Source organism: Tiliqua scincoides, chromosome 2 (assembly GCF_035046505.1).
Source record: "Tiliqua scincoides isolate rTilSci1 chromosome 2, rTilSci1.hap2, whole genome shotgun sequence".
Taxonomy (NCBI): Eukaryota; Metazoa; Chordata; class Lepidosauria; order Squamata; family Scincidae; genus Tiliqua; species Tiliqua scincoides.
Window position 1 is genome coordinate 136,127,158 of NC_089822.1, and position 20,220 is coordinate 136,147,377.

General features: G+C 46.4%; 1 protein-coding gene across 1 annotated transcript in view; it reads right to left on the reverse strand.

Annotated features, from left to right (window-relative positions):
• LOC136638816 (transmembrane protease serine 9-like) overlaps positions 1-13,218 on the reverse strand; it is a 51,775-nt gene extending 38,557 nt beyond the window's left edge. Inside the window, exons 1-2 of the mRNA XM_066612844.1 lie at positions 13,110-13,218; positions 10,595-10,796 (exon numbers count right to left, since the gene is read on the reverse strand). Coding sequence (XP_066468941.1) covers positions 10,595-10,796; positions 13,110-13,209 — 302 coding nt within the window. The 5' untranslated portion in view covers positions 13,210-13,218. The remainder of the gene's footprint in view (positions 1-10,594; positions 10,797-13,109) is intronic.
• Positions 13,219-20,220: the final 7,002 nt, after the last annotated feature.

The window sequence follows — 20,220 nt, forward strand, 5'->3', positions numbered from 1 at the left end:
TATTGCAAGACAGCAGGCTGACAGAGGGGATAGTGCCTACTGATTTGCATGCACACACCCCTTCCTGTTCTCTGCTTTCATTTTACCAGACCAGCAGATAAAAGGGAAAGGAAACTGGTAATTTCCATCTACTGCCACCATTCCAGGTTATAGACAACTAGGCAGTTGAGGGGCCCATCTGAGGAAATTTCCCCCTCCATTATAGCAGCGGTTCTCAAACTGGTGGGTCATGACCACCAGCCTGAGAACCCCTGTTCTTTTCCCTTTGAGGAGCAGGGACAGGAAGAAGGCAGCAACATGATTCTCAGGATCACACCACTGTAGGGGAAGAGGGTTTTTTTAAAAGATCCCTTACCTGCTGCTGGAATTAAGAACATAAGAACAGCCCCACTGGATCAGGCCATAGGCCCATCTAGTCCAGCTTCCTGTATCTCACAGCGGCCCACCAAATGCCCCAGGGAGCACACCAGATAACAAGAGACCTCATCCTGGTGCCCTCCCTTGCATCTGGCATTCTGACATAACCCATTTCTAAAATCAGGAGGTTGCGCATACACATCATGGCTTGTACCCCATAATGGATTTTTCCTCCAGAAACTTGTCCAATCCCCTTTTAAAGGCGTCTAGGCTAGACGCCATCACCACATCCTGTGGCAAGGAGTTCCACAGACCGACCACACGCTGAGTAAAGAAATATTTTCTTTTGTCTGTCCTAACCCGCCCAACACTCAATTTTAGTGGGTGTCCCCTGGTTCTGGTATTATGTGAGAGTGTAAAGAGCATCTCCCTATCCACTCTGTCCATCCCCTGCATAATTTTGTATGTCTCAATCATGTCCCCCCTCAGGCGTCTCTTTTCTAGGCTGAAGAGGCCCAAACACCGTAGCCTTTCCTCGTAAGGAAAATGCCCCAGCCCCGTAATCATCTTAGTCGCTCTCTTTTGCACCTTTTCCATTTCCACTATGTCTTTTTTGAGATGCGGCGACCAGAACTGGACACAATACTCCAGGTGTGGCCTTACCATAGATTTGTACAACGGCATTATAATACTAGCCGTTTTGTTCTCAATACCCTTCCTAATGATCCCAAGCATAGAATTGGCCTTCTTCACTGCCGCCGCACATTGGGTCGACACTTTCATCGACCTGTCCATCACCACCCCAAGATCTCTCTCCTGATCTGTCACAGACAGCTCAGAACCCATCAGCCTATATCTAAAGTTTTGATTTTTTGCCCCAATGTGCATGACTTTACACTTACTGACATTGAAGCGCATCTGCCATTTTGCTGCCCATTCTGCCAGTCTGGAGAGATCCTTTTGGAGCTCCTCACAATCACTTCTGGTCTTCACCACTCGGAAAAGTTTGGTGTCGTCTGCAAACTTAGCCACTTCACTGCTCAACCCTGTCTCCAGGTCATTTATGAAGAGGTTGAAAAGCACCGGTCCCAGGACAGATCCTTGGGGCACACCGCTTTTCACCTCTCTCCATTGTGAAAATTGCCCATTGACACCCACTCTCTGCTTCCTGGCCTCCAACCAGTTCTCAATCCACGAGAGGACCTGTCCTCTAATTCCCTGATTGTGGAGTTTTTTCAGTAGTCTTTGGTGAGGGACCGTGTCAAACGCCTTCTGAAAGTCCAGATATATAATGTCCACGGGTTCTCCCGCATCCACATGCCTGTTGACCTTTTCAAAGAATTCTATAAGGTTCGTGAGGCAAGACTTACCCTTACAGAAGCCATGCTGACTCTCCCTCAGCAAGGCCTGTTCGTCTATGTGTTTTGAGATCCTATCTTTGATGAGGCATTCCACCATCTTACCCGGTATGGATGTTAGGCTGACCGGCCTATAGTTTCCCGGGTCCCCCCTCTTTCCCTTTTTAAAAATAGGCGTGACATTTGCTATCCTCCAATCTTCTGGCACCATGGCCGTTTTGAGGGACAAGTTGCATACCTTAGTCAAGAGGTCTGCAACTTCATTCTTCAATTCCTTAATAACTCTTGACTTATTGATCTTTAATTTATCAATGAGGTCTGAAACATCTTCTCTTTTAACCTCTATCTGACTTAACTCCTCGGTCGGGAGGGGCCATTCGGGCAGCGGTATCTGCTCAAGGTCTTCTGCCGTGAAGACAGATGCAAAGAACTCATTTAATTTCTTTGCCATCTCTAAGTCTCCTTTTATCTCCCCTTTCCCTCCCTCACCATCCAGAGGGCCAACTGCTTCTCTGGCGGGTTTCCTGCTTCTAACATATTTGAAGAAGCTTTTATTATTCCCCTTAATGTTGCTGGCCATGCGTTCCTCATAGTCTCTCTTGGCCTCCAGTATCACCTTCTTACATTTCTTTTGCCACAGTTTATGTTCCTTTTTATTCTCCTCATTAGGGCAAGACTTCCATTTACGGAAGGAAGCTTCGTTGCCCTTCACAGCCTCTCTAACTTGGCTGGTTAGCCATGCAGGCACCCTCCTGGATTTAGTGGACCCCTTCTTTCTTTGCGGTATACACCTCTGCTGAGCCTCTATTACTGTTGTTTTAAGCAGCCTCCATGCACTCTGGAGAGATTGGACTCTTTTTACCCTCCCTTTCAACCTCCTTCTAACCAGCCTCCTCATTTGAGGGAAGTCCGCCCGTCGGAAGTCAAGGGTTTTGTTAGAGATTTGCCTGGTATTCTTCCCCCAACGTGCACGTCAAAACAGATCGCAGCATGATCACTGTTCCCCAATGGCTCAGTAACGTTTACATCTCTAACCAGGTCCTGCGTACCGCACAATATTAAATCCAGAGTCACCTGTCCTCTGGTGGGCTCCGTGACTTCAGGGGTGTTGGAGCCCTGCAGAGCCCTCTGCAGTGCTCCCTGCAGCTTATAGAAAGTATAAAAAAGCAATCGTGACCCACTTCTGGTTTCGTGATTGCAACCCAGAAGTGGGTCGCGATCACTTTTTTACTTTGAACAAGACGCAGGGAGCCCTGCAGAGGACTCCGCACAGCTCCCCCCCCCCCGGCAGCAGGTAAGGGACATTTTTAAAGCCCCTTTTCCCTCACAGCAGTGCAATCCTGAGGATCATGTTGCTGCCCCACCCCCACAAAGACCCTAGGGCTCAGAGAGTTTGAGAACCAGCACATTAGAGCACTGGATCCCTGAGGTTCTTTTTAAAAATCCAAACCACAGTAGCGTCTGCAAGAGTGAAATGACAACCCACTGAATTACCTGTGAACATGGACTAGGAAGGCAAGAGTCAAGATGCAATTAGTTTATTAAAAATCCAAAGGGGAAAAAAGTAATAAGGAGGTATGGTAAGTAAAAGAACCAACAGGCTGAGAGAAAATGTCTAACCTCAGCTGAATGGACAAACACAGCCAAAACTTGGTCAAGTAGATACAACTACTGGTAATGCCTAGCAGATGGAGCAGGAATGCAACTCAAATGCAATCTCAGAAACCCTCCCCCCAAACGGGTTGCATTGCTAAACTATTAAAGTTTGCAGCCTGGCTTCAGAGTGCAAACAACCAAAAACAAAGCAAACAAATTCACAGAACATGTCTAGCTACTGTTCCTACCCCCAGTTACAGACATTGTCCCAGAAATGGATGTCTTCTGTGTACCAGCATTAAGTTTTTGCAGTAGAATGGCAGAAAAACCTACAGAGCTTTCTTGTGCTTGCTTAAGTAACCTAGCTTTGATGAGGTTACCGAGTAGAGGAATGGAACCCACTTGGCTTCTCCATCCTACTCCTTACCATTCCACCCAGCAGCCACCAGCTTTTGTGCCAGATCGTTGCAGAGCCTCTCACTGGGGAGCCACTGCATATTGTCCCAGTGGCTACCAGGTACAAGGCTGTGCAATGATCAGGTGCAAAAACTGGTGGCTGTGGAGTGGATAGTAAGGCTTCGCCACCACTGCACCTGTAATATTCTGGGGGGGGGGGCTGGAGTTTGGAGGCGCCTGATCTAGATGGGTAGTTTTATCTCCTCGTGGACTAGTTACTCCAGATGGGACAAATGTTGCTGAATCCACATATGCACGTGACTGGGGGATAATCGAGCTTCGAACAAAGAACAAAAATGCTGCAGGAGGATTTTCCAACAGCTCTAAAACTGCTGAACCTGCACAAGAGCTCCTGGGGAGTTAGAAGTGTCCTAAATTGAGGGAAAACAGGCAAAAAAATAGGGAAAAGGAAAGCTTTTCACATTTGCTTACTTATATGGGATGCATTGTCTTGCTACCCTTGCTGGGGTGGTGGTGAAGAACTTGTTGGGTGTTTGTGTATGGAGTCCTTCTGGGGTAGAGACCCTGCAACAAGAATTCTGAGAAGACACATTATCAAAATATCCTATCATATATATGTTGTAAGGCAGTGTTTCTCAAACTGTGGGTCAGGACCCACTAAGTGGGTCATAAGCTAATTTCAGGTGGGTCCCCACTCATTTCAATATTTTATTTTAATCTGTTAGACTTGATGCTACCATGGTATGTGACTGCATTTCAGGAAATGTTACAGACCTGTACTGTTAACAAGCTACTATGTATATTCTTTTAACAATGATAGTAAATGGAACTTACTCCTAATAAGTGTGGGTAGGATTGCAGCCTAGGATTGCTAAAAACTGTCCTGTGTGATGATGTCACTTCCTGTCATGACATCACTTCTGACAGATTCTCATTCTAAAAAGTGGGTCCCGGTGCTAAATGTCTGAGAACCACTGTTACAACAGGATGTTTGTACAAGGTGCACCCTTTGTGCACCAAAATGCCCGTTCTTCTTAATTTCCATTAGCAAAGTTCTGTGGGTGACAAGAGATGAGAAAGGTATTGCCTGGATCGCAGGCCTTAGCATTAGAGTTGTGGTCTCAGTACCACAGCTGGAGTAATGCGATTAGCTGCAAAGTATAGTCTTTGTGTCCTATGCTTTGTAGTAGGAAAGTGGGCAGACTGGACAGGGTGGCGGGAGGTAAACATTTTGGGAGTTTTTTTCCTTCTCTATTGTTCCATACAGGTTTTCCCCTTCCTACATCTGTTCTGTCACTGACATAGATTTTTCTGGCATGTTCATTGTCTGAAGGGGGTTTAGGATATGGCATATGTTTACTCCTAGTTCTGCTCACATCTTGCCCACCTCTCCAACCAGTTTTGGCCTGTCTGCTGGTAAGAATTCCACAGGTGCCTGAGGTATGCTGGCATGTTGTTGTGCCAGCCTCCAGGTCTCATCCACTGGTAGGAGGGCTGCTTTGTCAGTGTCCAAAAACATATGCCTTGGCAAATGGTATTCAGATTAGTGTGGAATTTGTATAGGGTTGGACAATTGATTTCTATTGCTTGCCCCAATATTTTAGTCATGAGCTCCTTGTCTTTTATATCTTCTTTGACTCCACCTATGAGCCACACTGACATCCTCTTAGACCTGGAGGTATCTTTCCTACTTAGAAGTACAGTTGTGCCTTGGCACCTGCGGGGGTTCTGTTCAAAACTGCAGGTTGGTACAGCTAATGCTCTGAATGTGACTGGAGCTGTGTGACTAGAGCAGCCATGTTCAGAGGGCCTTCTGAGGGCTGGGGACACCATGTGCAGCCTTCTGAGGCCTCCAGAAGGCTAAAAATCAACACCCAGTTCTCGGCAAAAAACTGGAAGTGCCTTCCAAAGGCCTCAGAAAGGCCTCTAAACAAAACTGGATCACAGCTCCGGTCGCGTTCACAGGATTACAGGTGGGACAAATCAGAGGGTTTAGGACCTATGGTGAGGCAAAACTGAGGGACCCAAATCTGCTGATATTCAGGCACAATGTGTATACATTATTGTTGAGCTTCTGTTATTGTGATTTTAAATAATCTCCGTGCATTCTGTAGTGGTCCGAGCTAGGTGCCAATTCTGTTTCCAAATTCACTTTCAAATTCACCATGAAAGAACCCAATAAGGTGACAATTATTCAACAGAAAACTTCAGGAGATTGGATGAGAAAGAGAACTAAATTAGAATTTATGATGAGACTGGGCATCATATTGACAGGCAATATTGGCAAGTAATATTGGCAAGTTCAATGGATTCTTATCACATTACAGAGTTAATTAACTTTGCATTGCTATGAGTTCACAAATTGGAAATTGTCATGCTTGTCTTGATTTTTAAGCTTTTCACAAGACTAGGTCATTTTTGTTTTCCTAATTTCTGACACTCTATATCAGCCATTTTCAACCACTGTGCCATGGAACACTGGTGTGCCACAAATGGTCTGCAGGTGTGCCGTGAGAGTTTGAAGGAGGGTCATTTGTTAGTTGGCCAATGGGGATGTGAGCTCCCCACCAACAGCACAGTGTGCCTTCTCAGTTGTCAAAAAACTGATGGTGTGCCTTGACAATTTTTAATACCTTGTCAGTGTGCTGTGAGACAAAAAAGGTTGAAAATCACTGCTCTATATCAATGTGTGTGCATGTGTGTTAGCATATAAATTATTATAATTGTTGCTTGTTTCTTGTGGTTGCTTTCGCTTCCTTTCTGAGCATTATTATATCTTAATAGTTATACTGTTGTGAGCTGCCTTGGGTCTATTGTTACAAAAGGAAAAGGCAGAAAACAAACATTTTAAAAAATAATACGTGTACTTATACTTAGCTACTAAGGATTTCACTTCACATATCTGATGAGCTGGACCATAGTCCACAAAACCTTATGTCTGTCACTGCCATTCACAAGATGCATATAGTGTAATTCTCCGGTTTTTTTTTAAATGTTCTGTTCTCACTTGCCTCTGCGGCCCCAGTCACCTTCTACAATATGTTTTTTATGCACACTCTAAAACATTGTGCAGTTTGCCAACTACTTTTGCTGCACAATTTAGGTATATTGAAACCTTATGTTTTGTTTAATTCTACTGGCATATTTTCAGACGGACATCACCTAAGAACTAATAAATTCTAATAAAAACTTTAATTTTTCAGACACATTCCAAAAAAAGCATTCAAAAAGTGTTTGCTCAACAAAAAGGAACGTATCTTTTTTGTGGCATTTTAATTGTGTTAATGGGTATTGAAAACACAGTATAGTACAAGATGCAAAAACCATGTCATTATCACTCTCTGTTTCAAACTTATGGTCATCAGCATTTTCATTAGTGACCCTTTTGTTTTGGGGGGACTTTGACCTTTGAACTTCAACATACATTTTGACATACAAATAGAGGTCTGGTCTAGAGGGTTGAGCCTCCGTTTGCCTGAACATAACATCCGAAGGTCGCCAATTCGAGGCCACCAGCACCGTGAATTGGCGAGACCTTGAAGCAGCTGACAAGCCCAGCTGAGTTATTCCACCTGCTCTTGGAGAGATGAAGGAGTTGCTTGTCAGCCTGTGTGGGAGGAATCTGGAGGCCAGAAAGTGTTTTACAGAAAGACCGTAAAAGATCCATCAGAAATGTTGTGGTTCTTGAAAGATAGAACCTTTCTTCAATTGTAAAAATCCCTACAGGGATTTAGAATAGCTGCCCATGTAAATTGCCTTGAATTAAAGTCTGAGGAGAAATCTGACGACCAAGAAAGGCGGTATATAAATGCCTGTATTATTATTATTATTTTATTATTACAACAGATTGAGTTTCAGCATCCCCAAATCCTTTGGAAAAAGTGGCTTCTCCATGTTTTTCTCCAACATGCTTTACACATTCATATTTTCTGGAAATTGTCCTACAGCCCAATCCTTTGTAATTCCCCATGCAGCAATGCAGCGTTGCCAACGTGGTACCTCCTGCATCCCACAGGGGGAACTTCTGCCTCTGGAGGCCTTCTCAGGGTAAAGGAACATTTGTTCCCTTGCCCTGGGTAAGCCTGGACAGGCCCACCAAGTCTAGTTGGACCTGTGCCAGAGATATTGCTGGTGCAAGTCTGTGTAGACCCAGGAAGACAGATTGAAGGTTGGAAGGGGGTTAGGTTTGCCGTGCTGCTGCCACCAAAACAGCCTTCCTTCCTGTCCCATTGCCAACCCATTCTGCCCTTCCACTGCCTCATTTTGTCCACCCGTTTTCCACTCTCTACACGTAGTCACTGGGACCAGTGCATGGAGCCAGCCACTTGCCACTTGCACAGTGATCAGGCTGCATGCTCTTGCCTTCTGCAATAGCTGGAAAGTGCCTAGCACAGCTAGAAAGCATGTTCCGGAAGAGCTAGCTGCCAATAAGATTGCGCTCTGAATCAGTCTCTCTTCAGTCAGTTTTGATTTCTTCCTATAGCAGGGGTGCCCAAACCCTGGCCCTGGGGCCACTTGCATCCTTCAAGGATCCCAATCCGGCCCTCAGGGAGCTTCTAGTCTCCAATGAGCCTCTGGCCCTCCAGAGATTTGCTGGAGCCCGTGCTGGCCTGATGCAACTGCTCTCAATGTGACGGCCAACTGTTTGACCTCTTGCATTAGCTATGGGATAAGGGCTTCCTCCACTGCTTGCTGTTTCACATCTGTGATGCAGCAGTGGCAGCAAAGGAAAGGTTGGCCTTGCTTTGTGCAAGGCCTTTTATAGGCCTTGAGCTATTGCAAGACCTTCATTCATTCATATAAGTTCCATCTCTAATGTATTCATTTATGTAAATTTATTCAAATTTTAAATGTAAAGTATTTTTATTTCCTGGCCCCCGACACAGTGTCAGGGAAATGATGTAGCCCTCCTGCCAAAAAGTTTGAACAGCCCTGTCCTAGAGTCTACAAGGTCCATTCCTCTCCTCAAATTTTGTTCCACCCTACTATATACTCCTCCTGTCCCCAGCTCTAGCTTTCACCATCCAATATCTCCATTCGTGTTCTTATACACCTGAATACCTCTGGAAAAAACAAGAGAGTTGTCTTATTTCATCCAGTATGAATCAACTTTCTACTCTTTCTCTTCTGCCTTTCAGTCAGTATTGCACCTCTTTGATTCATACCAAATCTAGAAATCCCAAGTACTTCTTTTCTACATTAAAGCTCTTCTAAGTCCTGCCCTTCTCCAGATCTCATCTGATCTCAGAAGCTAAGCAGGGTCAGGCCTGGTCAGTACTTGGATGGGAGACCGCCTGGGAATACTGGGTGCTGTAGGCTTATACCATAGTCTTTCGAGACTGAAGGTTGCCAACCAACCTTCTCCTTCTACCCTTTTCACTCTGATTTCTTTGCCTTTGACTCTTTACCCATTCTTCAAACTCTTTGTTCTTCTCACCTCTCACAACCCTTTCTTCTATTCCATCTGTTATACTTGAAGATTAGGCTTCTTTAGTCTAAGCCCACCTTGATCCTTTGACCCTATTTCCTGCCATCTCCTGAATGCCATCTCCCCTGCAATTATTCCTCCTCTCCACCACATTATTAACCTTTCTGTCTCCTGCAGCACCTTCCCTACAGCTTTCAAAAAGTGTCAGTGTGTAGCTTATAATCTTTCTAATGATATCACTCCTACCTGGCCTGACAAAGCCATAGAGTAGTGATTTTCAACTTTTTACATCTCACGGCACACTGATAAGGTGCTAAAATTCTCAAGGTACACCATCAGTTTTTTGACAATTGACAAGGCACACTGCACTGCTGGTAGGGGGCTCACATCCCCCAATTGTTCTAATAATAAATGACCCTCCCCCAAACTCCTATGGCACACCAGTGTGCCATGGAACAGTGGTTGAAAATTGCTGCCATATGTAGTAGTGCAGAAGCACTGGGCCTTGAAATGCCTTAGCATATGTGGCAATCTATCTGGCGAGCACACTCGCTTCTGCGCAGAGCACACTCTGAGCTGGCCTTGGTCATAAGCTCAGTGCATAATACCCAGTAAACAGCATGAGATAGCATATTAGAAAGGAAGAGTGTTAAGACCTTGGGAATGTTGTTGTCAGCTAAGGATGCTGTTATCAGTAACCGTTAGTAACCTCTGTATTGCTTCATGAGAGAAGCCAATAAAAGAAGGATGCTGGCTCAGACAAGCAGCTTTTCTTTCCTTCATACATCAAGCAACCTGACTCCGACTCTTGTTTGGTTCCTGTTCATTGCTACACCATAGAGGAAGAGAACAATTCGGAAACAGATGTACTCCTTCAGTACCAAATGTGGGTGGTGCCATGCCTATTGGCTTCAAAACAAAACCCCCATAAATAAGCAAGTGATTTCCAAATAACTGGAGGATTCCTTTAGTAAGAATAGAATAATAGTTTGAAAATGAAAATAATGGAAAAAAGATACGTCAAGAACTTGTGAACTTCCTAGATCTAAAGAATGTTGAGAGCGTCAGCAGTTGGAGTGGGGAAAAAAAACTGGCCTGTTTGAGTCTCTTATACTGAAATGGGGGATTAGGGTTACAGGTACATACGCAGGTTTTGAAGTTAAAAAGACCATTCTTCTCATGCTATAAGGGGAGATTTCAGCAGGAATGAAAGTAAAAGGAGCACCATTCCCCCTTTACCCTCTCCAGAAAGCTGACTGTGGTAAGACCAAGAAAAGAGCTTTCTTGTTGGGCAGTGGCAATACACTATTACTATGATTTGTTGCAGATCCCCGAATATTTATATAGTTCATCAAATTCAGCCAGCATATCACTGATCAACATTCCCCCCCCATACATAAAATTGGAAGAAAAAGTTTCAGAATGAAAGGATACATACCGTGAAAATGTCAGGCAGTGTGCTGCTGTCACCACTGTATTGTGATTAATTAAAGATCCACCACATATATGCATAAATCCAGCACCATACTGGAATAATTGCAGACTAACTTGCCATGGCCATGCCCCACGTTTAGCATCATGTCCACCTACAATCCGGGCCCCTATTGCCTTTTCATTTACAGCAGGCCTTTTTCCACATTCTAGAAATCAAAGAGTTACACTAATGAGATGTGACGCCCATTAGACTGCACTCCTATACATATTTTCCTGTAAGTAAAATATATTCCACTGAATACAGAGCGATTTATTTCTAAGTAGTCATGCACAGGATTGTGCTTTAAGGCTCCAATCCTATCCCCCAACAATTTATGTGATGTAGCAGTGCCAATAAAGCACACACTACATCCTGTGGTGGGAGAACAGGGACCAGACAGCCTGGAAAAGCTAAGTAAAAACATTTTAAAATTACCTCCTGGTAGTCTGCCTAGACACCAATGGGTCTCCTTGGGCCTAGGTCAGCTATTTAGCTGGCGTAAGTCTGAAGAACCTCAGGGGTCATGTCATGGCCAGGCATAGAATCTCAGTGTGTGCTGCTGCGATCGCCAAAATCCACTTCTCCCGTCTCCTACCTCAATTCTTACCTGTTGCCATCTTACCTGTTCCAGCATGGCGAGGGTGAGCCACTGGTTCATGCACAGATCTTCCAGTCATTTGTGCCAGCAATCCTGAAGTGCATGACAGTGGCACTTATGGCAGCGGATCAGGAGATCTGTTGTCCAAAGTGCCCAATACGATTAGGCTGCCCAAGTCTCATAAAACACAACCTACATGTAACAAAGGGTGCAATCCTACCCTGCGCTGGAACAAGTAAGCCAAGAGGCTTGCACTGCACGCAGGGCAGGATAGGGGCTCAAGGCGACTCAGCCAGAGGCAAGGGGAAACTTTTCCCCTTACCTCTGGGTAAGGCACCTTTGCCCCTATGGGTCTCCTTGGACTTGCGCCACCTCCACAAGTCTGAGGAGAGGGGAGCGGCTTCAAGCTGCTCCGAACTCCCCAGGAATGATGATGGGGATCCAGCATAAGTGCTGGATCACAGCTCTGCCTCTGCTCCTCCTTTTGTTAGTTAATCTGTGACCTGTTTTTATCCTGTTCGTTTATCCCTCCATGGTTTTGATTGTTCAGCTTTTTAATAAATCCTTTTACTTTTACAGTTCACCTGCCTGATCTAAGTTCACTTAGGCAATCCTATCCACACTTACCTTGCAGTAAGCCCCATTGACTGTAATGGGACTTACTTCTGAGTAGACATGCATAGGATAGGGCTCTAAGTGTCTACCAGACCATCCACGTTCCACTACCGGTAGTTTTTTAAGAGATTCTTTGGATCTTACCTGAAGTTTTAAAAGTTTTGGATTTTAACAGAAGTTGGGAATTCCAAGATAGGGACTGAGATGATAAAACGTCTTCCCTGTTCTAATATGCTTTTATCTGTTTTTAAATTATGTTTTTAATCTATTTTAACCTGTTGTAAGCCACCTTGAGTCCCTTCTGAGAGAAAGGCGGGGTAAAAATAAAGTTATTATTATTATTATTATTCTACAGTGTAACCATACTATCTTGCAATAATCAGGTACAAACACCCAAGTACAAATTATGCCTCAGAGTACAAGGGTGAGAACAGACAGGAATAAGAAATAAGTGGCTCAATTGATTTCAAAGTCAATACGGTAGAGCAGTGTTTCTCAAGCTGTGGGTCGGGACCTACTTGCAAGCCATTTTCAGGTGGGTCCCCACTCATTTCAGTGTGTATTTTATTTTTAATATACCAGACGTGATGCTACCATGGTATGCGACTGGATCTGAGGATAGGTTACAGACCTGTACTTTTAACAGGCTATTATGCATATGCTTTTAAGAATAATAGCCAATGGGGCTTACGCTCAGGTAAGTGTGGATAGGATTGCAGCCTTTAGGATGTTTTTTCAAATGGATCAGCAAATCCATTTGGGAGGCTTAGGAAGGTTCTTCTTTGTTTTAAATAAACTTATTGTAAACTTTTAATTTACTGAGGCACAATCCTAACCAGGTCTACTCAGAAGTAAGTCCTACTTTGTTCAATGGGGCTTACTCTCAGGAAAGTGTGGTTAGGATTGCAGCCTGAATTGACGTGATTCTGTCATATGGGGACAGCGCTAAACATTTTCATGCTTGATGATGTCACTTCCAGCCATGACATCACTTTTAGGCTAGTGACATCACATTAAAGTTAATGACATCACTTCCAGCGGGTCCCAACAGTCTACAAAGTGCTAAATGTTTAAGAACCACTGGAGTGGAGGGATTTCTATGCAAGCACTGCTCTTGGGAGGGGCAGCTTTTTCCTCCCACGCGCAGACCCCTCCCAGGCAAAGGCCCTCGACGCGCATGTGCAGTCAGGGGTGGTCCTCAACCTGGAACCTCCCTGTGCTTGAACGAGACAGACCCCTCAGCGCAGCGGGGAGGTGGGGGCTCACCGAGCGGATAGACCTCGGGGGTTGGGGCGTTAGGCGACTCCCCAAGCAGCACGAGGAGCGCCAAGGCGGACGCAGCCGCGAGCACAAAGCGCCGCTCCATCGTCCTTCGAGGACGCCAAATGGCGGGCGGCCGCCCTCACGTGACCCTCAACGTCCACACTGGCAGACGTTGAGCGTCACGTGACGGCGGGGGCCCCTGCGGGGCACGTGCTTGGCGCGCGCCTGTTTCTCAGGCGTTGTTGCGCGCGTGCTGCGGGGGGGGGTGACTACCTCGTGCCCGCCCGGCGTTCTCTGGACGCGGAGGGGCTGGGAACGAAGAGGAGGCTTGGGCAGCCCTGGATTACGCGTGACAAGGCGTTGAGCGTCTGCATGCGGCCAGGCGGGAATGGGGAGGGCGACGGGGACAGGCGCTTGGGGCAGCTAGGAGGCGACCTCGCCGGCCGCTCCTCGTGCTTGCAGGCTCTGTGGAGGCTCCTGACTGCCGGGCTGGCCCTTCCCCTTCAGGGCGCTCCTAACTAGGCGTGTCTCCCTCGGAGCGAGCCCTGTTGTGTTCTGTCGGGAGGACACCCTCCGCTGGGTGCTGCTTTGCTTCGCTGGAGAGCGCTTGTTGTATGCCTTTAAGGGGATTTGCAGCCCAAGCCCCTGCAGGTCTACTCAGAAGTCAGTCCCATGAGGGTCAGTGGGGCTAACTCTCAGGAAAGTGTGGGTAGGATTGGAGTCTCAGTGCTGTGTAGAAAAGTGATTCCCCCCCCCTTTGGGCAACTGCAGCTTGCTGGGGGGAGCTGCTCCTGCTGAAGTTCCCCCTTTGTAACCTATATCAAGGCTGCAGCAGCCCTTAAGTGTTCTTCTGTTGTGGTCAGGCTTCATTTTGCATTATTTTGCGCTGGATGAGGGTGGATACAGGTTGTGGAACTCCCTGCGCTTCATGTCAATGCATCTGAATAACCAGTCAATCCTTGAAGAAGCAGATTATCTTTTAGACAAGTGCTCTTCAACCCATGCGTCAGAATCCAAATGGGGTTGCAAAGCCTCAAAGGGGGGGGGTCACAGCAAGATTTCAAAGCCTGTGTAAGAGAGGGCTTTTTGATCCAATCCTGTCATGGTACTGCCTTATCCAAACTGAGTTCTTGATACGATCCTGCACAGCCTCTTCTTGCTGTCTTCCCCTACAGCTCCTAAGGCTGGCTCTGCTTAGGCTTCTACCTCACAGGGTTGTTATGAGGATCCAAGAGTTAGAGAAAAATGTGGCAGGAGGTGGGCAGGGATGGGGGCAGATCCCAGGAGGAGGGTGGAATTGGCACTGGATCCCCAGTCTCATACTTTATTTATTATTGGAGTTGTGGCACGAAAAGGTTTTTTAATGGGTCAGCATTTGAATGGGGGGGGGCATTAAAACTGGTAGTTTTAACTGCTGTCACCATCCCAGGTGAAAGAGACCAGGCAGAGGGAGGCAATCTGGGAAAACTCAATCCTAGGAAAGCACAGGACTCCTGGAGTTCTCTTTTCAAATCGTCACTGTAGTTCCTATCAGTGGTTGGATGAGACAACCCATTGAATTGCTTGTGAACTTAGGCTAGGAGTCAAGGAGTCAAAATAGAACTTGTTTATTTAAACAATCCCCAAAGGAAAAGGAGTAAAGTCAAAGGGAAAGGAGAGTGAGAAAAGTACACGTACAATAATCAGGCTGATGGAAAGTGACTGAGCTTGGTGAGATAGGCCCAAAGAAATAGCTTAACTGGACACAGTCACTAGTAATGCTGAACAGAGGGGAACCATGAGCAAAACATGCAAAACCCCAAGTCACTAAACTGGTGAGTTTGCGGGTTGGTTTGGAAAAAAAAGACAAACTCAAGAAAATTAATTCTCTAACGTATCTACCTAAAAATGTAGTTCTGACTTATACTATCTACTTATCCCAGGAATTGCAGGTTCTGCAGTTATTAGAAAGTATGTGGGGTGTACCTTCTGGAAATGATTATTAGATTTCACCACAGAGCTAGTAGAACTGCACATACCTCCCCCCACCCGTGCTTGAATTTAAGTAATCTAGGTTCAGTGATGCTATAGCTGCTTGGAGAACTTGGCTGCTCCGCCCCACTACTTTGGCTAAATGGAGAGCGCATTGGCTGCCCAATTGGTAGGTGCATGCCATTCTCAGTAGGAAGCTTGGCAACTCCAGATGTGAGGGACCAAATCTACCTCAGCACATGGAATGGTGTATTGAAGCAAAAATTGCTGCTGGGAGCATGTCCCAGCTAAAGTGGTTGGGGAATTAGTATTCCTTCTCCTAGGAAGGAAACCTAGGAGAACAAGGTGTTCATCACAGGTGTCCTTGGAAGGGTTGCATCAGAGTCATGGCTAGTTCCAGGAGTATATTCCCAGTTGGTGAGCCTGATGTTCCCAGTTGATAAGCCTGATCCACTGATGGGGGAGTGGATACAGCTAGGCTGCAAACACATCCCTTAATCAGCTCTCCTCTAACCAACAGCATCTCTGTCTGGCTTTTATTAAATGTTAATGTATTAACCCACATCCACCTCAGCCAGGCATTGATTCAAGTATATCTTGTATCGGAGTGAGGTTAACATATTGATGATGCCATACTCCAAATCTTTAGTAGCTGTTTCATAGTGATACTGAACGGCAGGGAGAACAAAACAGAACCTCAATGGTGGGTAGTTCAGGAGCTAACCAACACTCATTCATTACCAACTTCCAATGCGTATGAGTGCAGATACCATAAAACAGTGTTTGCCTGATGACCCAGAAGAAAACTTAGCATAGGAAGGTGATATAGGTGGTATAGTGTCAGCTGTTGAAGCCACAGTCATTACTCATGCACTCCCTTTAAATAATAAAAGTCAAATAAAATGGCTTTATTTTTTCACAGATTTTGGGTTTTTGTTTTTTGGTGTTTTTTTTCAAAAATGAGAGTTGTGTTATGTGTTATGTGTTTTTATTTTGATATCACCATTTTCTCCCACCTCTATCTCTTGGCCTTGTTTCCCCAGTCTGTAAAAGGGGCACAACTGCCACAAGGATGTAGTGAGGAGCAGGGACGCAAAGTCTTCTTGTTAATCAAAGTGTCAGTAAAGAAAAGCCCCACATAGGCATTTCCTGTGACTGCAGAAAGGTAAGTCAGGAATTTCTCTGCGGTGCGGTGCACACAACTGGAACAGCAGGGAACCAGACTGACGAAAGAGCTTCTTATCCTGGAGCCCTGTGCGAACATGTGTCTGTGTATGAGAATTCATAGATAAAACTGCATCTCCATAGGGTTGGAGTGTGCAGGGTGACCAGATGTGATAACCACAAAAGAGGATAATGCATCCCAAAATGTAGGACATCAAGAAAAATGTAGGACCTGACAAAATAAAAACTAAAAACTCATATATTGATTTCATGTGATTAATTTAAACATAGAGTCTCTTGGAGACACCCAAGATCAAAGCACTGGCACCAGCTCGGCCTGATCCTCACCAGACGCTCCAGCCTTCCCAGCATCAAGGTCACACGCAGTTATCAGGGTACTGCCTGCGACACTGACCACTCCCTGGCGTGCAGCAGAGTGAAACTGCAAACAAAGCGACTGTATCACATGAAAAAGGAAGGAAGACTTCGCATTGATACCAGCAAGACTCGGGATCAGAGAAAAGTGGAGGAATTTGCATGAGCGCTTGAGGAATCTCTTCCAGGCCCTGCCAACGCAAACGCATCCAACAGATGGGAACAATTCAAGAATACCATTTACAACACAGCCTTGTCCATATTTGGCAAGAAGACCAACAAGGTGGCAGACTGGTTTGAAGCCCACTCTGAGGAGTTGACACCAGTCATTGAGGAAAAGAGGAGAGCTCAAGCAGCATACAAGGCCTGTCCCAGTGAGTGCAACCTGCAGGACCTCCGAGCTGCTCGCAGCAAATTCCAACAGACTGCCAGGAGATGTGCTAACGACTACTGGCTCCAGCTCTGTTCCCAGATACAGGTAGCAGCTGACACGGGCAACATCAAGGGGATGTATGATGGTATCAAGCAGGGCCTAGGTCCAACACAGAAGAAAATTACCCCTCTGAAGTCTGCCGCAGGCGAGGTCATCCAGGATCGGGCGCAGCAGATGGAACGCTGGGTGCAGCACTACTCTGAGCTATATTCCAGAGAAAATGTAGTCACCGATGAAGCGCTGAACAACATTGAGTGCCTTCCTGTGCTGGAGGACCTTGACAGTGAACCAACCCTAGAAGAATTTCACATGGTCCTGGACTCCCTTGCCTTTGGCAAGGCACCTGGAAAAGACAGCATCCCTGCTGAAGTCCTAAAGTGCTGCAAAGAGATCATCGTCACTGAGCTGCATGAAATCCTCTGTCTTTGCTGGAGAGAAGGTGGAGTACCTCAAGACATGAGGGATGCAAACATCATCACGCTGTACAAGAACAAAGGTGACAGGGGTGACTGCAACAACTACCTTAGCGTTGTAGGAAAGCCTACCTTAGCGTTGTAGGCATCTCCTTAGCGTTGTAGGAAAGCTGTTTGCCTGAGTTGTACTAAAGAGGCTCCAGGTACTTGCAGAGAGCGTCTATCCAGAATTGCAGTGTGGATTCCGAGCCAACAGGTCCACCACTGATATGATATTCTCCCTTAGACAACTGCAGGAGAAATTCAGGCAACAACTACAGCCACTCTTTATAGCCTTCATAGATCTTACGAAGGCTTTTGACCTGGTTATCAGAGACGGCCTCTTCAAGATTCTCCCCAAGATTGGATGTCCACCCAGGCTCCTCAGCATCATCGGATCTTTACACAAGGACATGTAGGGCACTGTTGTCTTTGATGGCTCCACATCAGACCCCTTTGACATCCGAAGCGGAGTGAGGCAGGGCTGTGTTCTTGCACCAACCTTGTTTGGGATTTTCTTCGCTGTCCTGCTGTAGCAGAACTTTGGAACTGCAACAGAAGGCATCTATCTCTGGACCAGATCAGACGGAAAGCTCTTCAACCTCTCCAGACTGAGAGCAAAGTCCAAAGTCCAGCTGAAATGTCTGTGTGACTTCCTCTTTGCCGACGATGCAACTGTCACTACCCACTCTGCCAAAGATCTCCAGCAGCTCATGGATCGTTTTAGCAAGGCCTGCCAAGATTTTGGACTGACAATCAGCCTGAAGAAAACACAGGTCATGGTTCAGGATGTGGACTCACCTCCCTGCATTACAATCTCTGCGCATGAACTGGAGGTTGTCCATGATTTTGTGTACCTTGGCTCAACGATCTCCGACACTTTCTCTCAATACCGAGCTAAACAAGCGCATCGGTAAAGCAGCTACCACGTTTTCCAGACTCACAAAGAGAGTCTGGTCCAACAAGAAGCTGACGGAACATACCAAGATCCAGGTCTACAGAGCTTGCGTCCTGAGTACGCTTCTCTACTGCAGCGAGTCATGGACTCTTCGCTCACAACAGGAGAGGAAACTGAGTGCTTTCCACATGCGCTGCCTCCGACGCATCCTCGGCATCACCTGGCAGGACAAAGTTCCAAACAGTCCTGGAACGAGCTGGAATCCCTAGCATGTATGCACTGCTGAAACAGAGACGCCTGTGTTGGCTCTCTGTGAGAATGGATGATGGGCGGATCCCAAAGGATCTCCTCTATGGTGAACTCGTGCAAGGAAAGCACCCTACGGGTAGACCACAGCTGCAATACATCTGCAAGAGGGATCTGAAGGCCTTAGGAGTAGACCTCAACAGGTGGGAAACTCTGGCCTCTGAGCGGCCTGCTTGGAGGCAGGCTGTGCAGCATGGCCTTTCCCAGTTTGAAGAGACACTTGGCCAACAGTCTGAGGCAAAGAGGCAAAGAAGGAAGGCCCATAGCCAGGGAGACAGACCGGGGACAGACTGCACTTGCTCCCGGTGTGGAAGGGATTGTCACTCCCGAATCGGCCTTTTCAGCCACACTAGACACTGTTCCAGAACCACCATTCAGATACCATAGTCTTTCAAGACTGAAGGTTGCCAACAATTTAAACACTACATTATTTATTATTAAATTTAAGCCTATATTACATATAATTTATTCCATATAACTTATTAATTACAAGAAGGCTATGCACTGCCTGTAGGGGCCTAGTCATATGGAAAAGGAGGACAATTAAGTTCTTTTCTAGAACATGAGGTTAAAAAAGAGGATGTGTCCTGGAAAAAGAGGACATCTGGACACCCGTGGAGATTGCAAGTTTCTGACTGTTACAGGACTATTTATCAGATATTGCAACCTTGCAAATCTACAGTGTGGGCAGCTGCAGCGGTGTAGCTAGCAATGGGCAGGGGGCAGTCAGCCCCAGGTACCAGCCTTGGAGGGGCTGACACCACAAATGATACAACATCGCAGTGGAGAATAACCCTGTCATGTTATATAACATGATAAGATGAAGATAACATCCACAGGTCGCCAGTTTGAGGCCACCGGCACTGTGAATGGTGAGACCTTGAAGCAGCTGACAAGCTGAACTGAGTTATTCCACCTGCTCTTTGGTGTGAGCGAAGAAGCGTCTTGGCTGCCCTCCATGTGAGAGATGAAGGAGCTGCTTGTCAGCTTGCGTGGGAGGAAATCGGAGGCCTTAGTCCAGGGCTTTTCAAACTGGGGCATTGAGACGCCCCAGCCTATGGGCCCTGGCCCCTGCCCCTTAAGGGGTGGGGGCAGTCTGGAGGCAGGGAGAAGGTAGCAACGTGATCCCCAGGTTTGCGCCACTCGGGGGCTGCAGGGGCTTGGGTGCACTTATCCAAGCCTCCTGTAGCCTCCCTGGGGTGCGGGGAGCCTGGCGCGACCTGCAGCAGGGCTCCCTGTAGCAGTGAAAGTGGATGCAGAGTGATCCTTTAGCTTTGTATACCTCAAAGATCCCTGTTCGGTAGTACTGCCACCACCCTGTAAGAGCCAGTGCCTCAGTCCAGGGACACCGAGACCCTCTAGGCTTAACTATATCCCTTGTAGGCACTGAGCACTTTCTTTACTTAAAGTCTCAGTCCTCAAGTTACTAGTCCACAATGAGGATTTTTGGTAGCTTGCTGAACGGCTAGGCAGGATTCTGAACCTTTGTCCCCAACAGACAATGAACCAACATGG